The sequence below is a fragment of the Xenopus laevis genome, chromosome 4S (genome assembly GCF_017654675.1).
Source record: "Xenopus laevis strain J_2021 chromosome 4S, Xenopus_laevis_v10.1, whole genome shotgun sequence".
NCBI classification, from domain to species: domain Eukaryota; kingdom Metazoa; phylum Chordata; class Amphibia; order Anura; family Pipidae; genus Xenopus; species Xenopus laevis.
This window is the reverse complement of record NC_054378.1, coordinates 127,556,572-127,563,784: the sequence shown is the minus strand read 5'-3', so window position 1 is coordinate 127,563,784 and position 7,213 is coordinate 127,556,572. Positions and strand designations below refer to the sequence as shown.

Sequence of the window (7,213 nt, the reverse complement as noted above, 5' to 3'; positions counted from 1 at the left end):
TACTGTACTGTCTAAGGGAATCAATATGGCACCTCCTCCTCCCATATGTATAAATACAAATATACAGAGAAGGAATGTTCTGGGCACACAATAAGCTATACCCTCATACTGTACTGTCTAAGGGAATCAATATGGCACCTCCTCCTCCCATATGTATAAATACAAATATACAGAGAAAAAATGTTCTGGGCACACAATAAGCTATACCCTCATACTGTACTGTCTAAGGGAATCAATATGGCACCTCCTCCTCCCATATGTATAAATACAAATATACAGAGAAGGAATGTTCTGGGCACACAATAAGCTATACCCTCATACTGTACTGTCTAAGGGAATCAATATGGCACCTCCTCCTCCCATGTGTATAAATACAAATATACAGAGAAGGAATGTTCTGGGCACACAATAAGCTATACCCTCATACTGTACTGTCTAAGGGAATCAATATGGCACCTCCTCCTCCCATATGTATAAATACAAATATACAGAGAAGGAATGTTCTGGGCACACAATAAGCTATACCCTCATACTGTACTGTCTAAGGGAATCAATATGGCACCTCCTCCTCCCATATGTATAAATACAAATATACAGAGAAGGAATGTTCTGGGCACACAATAAGCTATACCCTCATACTGTATCGTCTAAGGGAATCAATATGGCACCTCCTCCTCCCATATGTATAAATACAAATATACAGAGAAGGAATGTTCTGGGCACACAATTAGATACCCTTAGCATGTTTACAAGCAGAGAAATGGAAGACACTCCCTACTTGTTGAACATTCACATTTAAGGAAAGCTTGAAGTAAGTACATTTTGTAGACTGGAAGGTATTTGGGGTTAAAGCAGCACAAATGAGACCTTTCCATACCCTCTTAGTCTTTCATTTACTTTTCTAAAATCATTATAATGTCTGTTATTTTGTCAGCATTATAAAGTTTAACAACTGCTTCACGCTTGACTGCCCCACAGAGAAAATTGCTCCGCTGGTGGGAAACGCTCAGCACAATGAGGGATTTAACAAAGAATGTCTCAAACACATCACTGACTGGGGAATGGGGCAGTTACAGTCTTCTGAAAGAAACAAGACTGACAGTTAGTGGCCCCAAAGGTACAACATAAATCAGCTGTGAGAAGGGGAAGAAGTGAGAAGAGAAGGAGCAGAAGTGAGAAGGGGAAGACGTGAGAAGGGGAAGACGTGAGAAGGGGAAGACGTGAGAAGGGGAAGACGTGAGAAGGGGAAGACGTGCGAAGGGGAAGACGTGCGAAGGGGAAGAAGCAGAAGTGAGAAGGGGAAGAAGCAGACGTGCGAAGGGGGAAGACGTGCGAAGGGGGAAGACGTGCGAAGGGGGAAGACGTGCGAAGGGGAAGACGTGCGAAGGGGAAGACGTGCGAAGGAGCAGAAGTGAGAAGGGGAAGAAGTGAGAAGGGGAAGAAGTGAGAAGGGGAAGAAGTGAGAAGGGGAAGAAGTGAGAAGAGAAGGAGCAGAAGTGAGAAGGAGAAGAAGTGAGAAGGGGAAGAAGTGAGAAGAGAAGGAGCAGAAGTGAGAAGGGGAAGAAGTGAGAAGGGGAAGAAGTGAGAAGGGGAAGAAGTGAGAAGGAGCAGAAGTGAGAAGGAGCAGAAGTGAGAAGGGGAAAAAGTGAGAAGGGGAAAAAGTGAGAAGGGGAAAAAGTGAGAAGGGGAAAAAGTGAGAAGGGGAAAAAGTGAGAAGGGGAAAAAGTGAGAAGGGGAAAAAGTGAGAAGGGGAAAAAGTGAGAAGGGGAAGAAGTGAGAAGGGGAAGAAGTGAGAAGGGGAAGAAGTGAGAAGAGAAGGAGCAGAAGTGAGAAGGGGAAGAAGTGAGAAGAGAAGGAGCAGAAGTGAGAAGGGGAAGAAGTGAGAAGAGAAGGAGCAGAAGTGAGTAAGAGCAGAAGTGAAAAGGGGAAGAAGTGAGAAGAGAAGGAGCAGAAGTGAGTAGGAGCAGAAGTGAGTAGGAGCAGAAGTGAGAAGGAGCAGAAGTGAAAAGGAGCAGAAGTGAAAAGGAGCAGAAGTGAGGAAGGAAGTGACTATTTCCTGCACCCGGGACACAATGAGTGGATTCAGCCCAGGATCCTGGTTCTGCCCATTGGAGCTTTGCTGATACAAAGGTGCTGAGATAAGAAGCTCTCCCTCCCCCTACAGCCTCAACCCCCAGTTATCTACAGGCCAAAGTCCAGTCTGTAGCAGCGGGGGTGAAATAACTCCCTGTGACCTGCAGGGAATGTTGGAGCTTAACAACTTACCTGTCTGTCATTAGTCAGAATTTACAGGAGAGGTGTTTGTGCTGAATCCTGCTAACCCCCCCCCCCAAGCAGTGTAACAGGTCCAAACTGAATCAAACACAGAGAGGATGGTGCAAATATCAGCATTATAGTATATTAAAGTCCAAACAAAAATAATGAAAAAGAGAATAACTGCAGTTCACCCCCAGTCTGCGGGCGCATGTATATGAACCAAAAACAAAAGTTGTGAGATTCTCCAAAAAATCAACCGAAAATAGTTAATAAAACAAAAAAATTTTAAAAAAAAACCTATGAGTAAGTGCCCCCAATAGGCTTGAAACGTGTTAGGCTTTTCATCTGTCATGTCCCAATAAATCTTTCTGTATTTATATTTTTGGAGAATCTCACAACTTTTGTTTTTGCTTCATTGTAACAGGGCCACCCCAGGGCGAGGCATATAGTGATAAGATTGGGGTAAAGGGTAAATATTCCCTCGGGGAATGAAAATGCCAATGAGTATGTTGATTTACTGGAAACGCTGGGACGTGGAGCTCAACAACTTCTACTCAATCCCATCTCATCAGATTCCCATTAATCTCTTGCTGACAGCACCCAGTGGGTCATGTGACCAGGGCTAATTATACAGTCATGTGACCCAGTTGGCACCCCAGACATTAGATGCAGAGAGGGAGGTGCTATGGGCTCAGAACAAGTGGCCACAGTGTGACTTACCCCATAGGGAATACTGAAAACAAGTCGTTAAGACTTTGTAGCTAGAAGGCGGGGTTGCACAAATGAAAGTAACCCATGTATATCTGGGGCATAAATAACATTACTGCACAGGGAGATCAGACGTAGCACACGGAGGGGAGGAATTGCAAACACTGATAGGAAACACTTGGTCTCAAGAGCTTACAGTCATAACCTAAGAATAAAAAGATGAGGCATAAGAAGTCGGACTACAACTCCCAGCATGTAATCACAGACCTTCCATACGACAAACATGTATCAATTGCCACACGCGTTTCACTTCCTTGCTGCAGACCCAGACATTATTATTATTATTCATTATTATTATTATTATTATTATTATTATTATTATTATTATTATTATTATTATTATACAAGGAGGCTGAACAGATATTCTTATCCAACACAAGTAATTGTTACAATGTAAATTCCCCGTCTCTCCCATGGGTGACTCAGTCGAGTGTTTGTACTGAGCCCCACCTGAGCCGACAGGTATTGCGAGTGCGACTGGGACACACATCTGCCCCACCCCTGTCTCACCTGTAACCCACAATGCACCTCCACTACAGGTAAACTGCAAGGTGCGGTCACATCTATCTGACATGCTGGGAGTTACAGTTGCACAGACACAACCCAATGTGATAAAAGAGACACAAACCAGGAGAGGAGGGTATAAAGTTTCCCAATATAATATATAATATCCCATAAAAATCTGCACGCTGTGCTGCAGGGCATGGGTGTCATTAGTGGGTTCCTCCCCAGCACTGAAGGGGTTAACACTAAGCTTTGTTAAGGAATGATTGGCAGCTTGTTTTACCAATGGAGGCATCAGCAGGTGTTAGAGCTCCGGCCAAAGCTGCAGCCACAGAGCATGGAAAGGCCCCTGTACTGATTCACCACGGGATTTGGGTTACCCCATTTCTCTCGGGAATCTGGGGGGACAACCCCAAACAAGTGCATATTGAGTAACAGACTGGCAGTGCAGGAGGGCGGTTACCTGTTGCACGGCTCTATGTATCACTCACCTATAGACACCATTGTTGCACATGAGTATGGAGTATCACTCACCTATAGACACCAGCATTACACATGAGTATGGAGTATCACTCACCTATATACACCAGCATTACACATGAGTGTGGAGTATCACTCACCTATAGACACCAGTGTTGCACATGAGTATGGAGTATCACTCACCTATAGACACCAGTGTTGCACATGAGTATGGACTATCACTCACCTATAGACACCAGCATTACACATGAGTATGGAGTATCACTCACCTATAGACACCAGCACTACACATGAGTATGGAGTATCACTCACCTATAGACACCAGCATTACACATAAGTATGGAGTATCACTCACCTATAGACACCAGCATTACACATGAGTATGGAGTATCACTCACCTATAGACACCAGCACTACACATGAGTATGGAGTATCACTCACCTATAGACACCAGCATTACACATGAGTATGGAGTATCACTCACCTATAGACACCAGCATTACACATGAGTATGGAGTATCACTCACCTATAGACACCAGCATTACACATGAGTATGGAGTATCACTCACCTATAGACACCAGCATTACACATGAGTATGGAGTATCACTCACCTATAGACACCAGCACTACACATGAGTATGGAGTATCACTCACCTATAGACACCAGCATTACACATGAGTATGGAGTATCACTCACCTATAGACACCAGCATTACACATGAGTATGGGAGTATCACTCACCTATAGACACCAGCACTACACATGAGTATGGAGTATCACTCACCTATAGACACCAGCATTACACATGAGTATGGAGTATCACTCACCTATAGACACCAGCATTACACATGAGTATGGAGTATCACTCACCTATATACACCAGCATTACACATGAGTGTGGAGTATCACTCACCTATAGACACCAGTGTTGCACATGAGTATGGAGTATCACTCACCTATAGACACCAGTGTTGCACATGAGTATGGACTATCACTCACCTATAGACACCAGCATTACACATGAGTATGGAGTATCACTCACCTATAGACACCAGCACTACACATGAGTATGGAGTATCACTCACCTATAGACACCAGCATTACACATAAGTATGGAGTATCACTCACCTATAGACACCAGCATTACACATGAGTATGGAGTATCACTCACCTATAGACACCAGCACTACACATGAGTATGGAGTATCACTCACCTATAGACACCAGCATTACACATGAGTATGGAGTATCACTCACCTATAGACACCAGCATTACACATGAGTATGGAGTATCACTCACCTATAGACACCAGCATTACACATGAGTATGGAGTATCACTCACCTATAGACACCAGCATTACACATGAGTATGGAGTATCACTCACCTATAGACACCAGCACTACACATGAGTATGGAGTATCACTCACCTATAGACACCAGCATTACACATGAGTATGGAGTATCACTCACCTATAGACACCAGCACTACACATGAGTATGGAGTATCACTCACCTATAGACACCAGCATTACACATGAGTATGGAGTATCACTCACCAATAGACACCAGCATTACACATGAGTATGGAGTATCACTCACCTATAGACACCAGCTTGATGTTCTCCCTCTCCAGGAACTCCAGGGCCACAGACACGTTCTCCAGTTGCATTTGGCTGAAGGTGGGTCTCGGGTGGTACTTGCGGTACATCCTTTTCTGGCTCAGCACCTCCAGCAGTGCGATTAGTCGCAGCCCGTCGCTCAGGTCGGTGCGCAGGTTTCCGATGCGCTTATTGACGCACTTGAGATGCTCGTTGCACCAGCGGGTGAATGTATTCTGCTGGATCTTCTTCCATGGCGCGTCCTGGGCCAGGTCCTTCTCCGTCACCGGCATTGTACTGGGGTCGCTGCTGCGATCTGCTCTGACTCACGGCTCCTGCCAGACTGTCCCGACAGCGACAACTGCACATGTGCAACTGCCCAGCCCCCTCCTCCGACTCACCAGCGCCACCAGCCGGCCGCCCGCGGTACTGCACCACCCGATCCTCATTCACTGAGTTCTCTTATTAGATGGACTGCAGCTGCAGGGAGTTACAGGGAGTTGCACTCTGTTCCGACTCAGATCCAGCAGCCTGTGTGTCGCATGTAAAGGGCAAGCTCACCTTTAGAATAAAATATATCAGGAGCCCAATATTTCATTCCAATTTCAAGTTTAACAGGAACTGTTATTATTTCCCATAGAGAGAGAAGCTTCTCCTTTATTATAAATATTATTTGTTTGTGGGTTTTGTTGGCTTTGCTTCCGCTGAGCATCCTTATATCTAACTGACAGAATTCACTAACAGGCAGAAGTGTATTAAAAAAGTGTATGGCTACACAGCAGCTTGTTTATATAAACTATAGTAGTACTTATCTGTTATCTACTGTGTATCCTGTGCTTGAATGGCTGCCCCCATGGCTACACAGCAGCTTGTTTATATAAACTATAGTAGTTCTTATCTGTTATCTACTGTGTATCCTGTGCTTGAATGGCTGCCCCCATGGCTACACAGCAGCTAGTTTATATAAACTATAGTAGTACTTATCTGTTATCTACTGTGTATCCTGTGCTTGAATGGCTGCCCCCATGGCTACACAGTAGCTTGTTTATATAAACTATAGTAGTACTTATCTGTTATCTACTGTGTATCCTGTGCTTGAATGGCTGCCCCCATGGCTACACAGCAGCTTGTTTATATAAACTATAGTAGTACTTATCTGTTATCTACTGTGTAGATAACTCTAAAAATTACAGTTAGAATGTAATCATTCTGCTTTTTGGTTGCCAAAGTCACAAACCTTAGCAACCAGACTTTCCATTCCTCTTATTATCTGCAGCCTCTCAGCTCCTCGTGTCCCATCACTTTTACTCAGCTCCAGCCTCTCCCACCCTGTTTCTCTCCCTTCAGCTCCACTCTTTCCTTTCGAGATTCTCCTTACACTTTCCTTTTGTTTCATTTGCTCCTTCCCCTGTTTCTCTTTCTCCTTTTCCTTCAGCTTTATTTTATCTCTGAAGCTGATTTACTCTCCTTCTTTCCACTCAGCTCCACTCTTCTATTTCACTGTTTTACTCTTCTCTCCCCATCGTTCTCTCCTGGTCTCCATTCTGTTTCCGTTCACCCTCTTAATTCTCTCTTCGTTTCTCCCTTTAACTGCCAGTTGTTT

General features: G+C 44.3%; 1 protein-coding gene across 1 annotated transcript; it reads right to left on the bottom strand.

The window, feature by feature from the left end:
• Positions 1–5,603: 5,603 nt before the first annotated feature.
• On the bottom strand, positions 5,604–6,060 carry LOC121403709 (filamin-B-like). The gene has a single exon (XM_041591512.1). The coding sequence runs from the start codon at positions 5,901–5,903 to the stop codon at positions 5,604–5,606; it is 300 nt and encodes a 99-aa protein (XP_041447446.1). The 5' UTR covers positions 5,904–6,060.
• Positions 6,061–7,213: the final 1,153 nt, after the last annotated feature.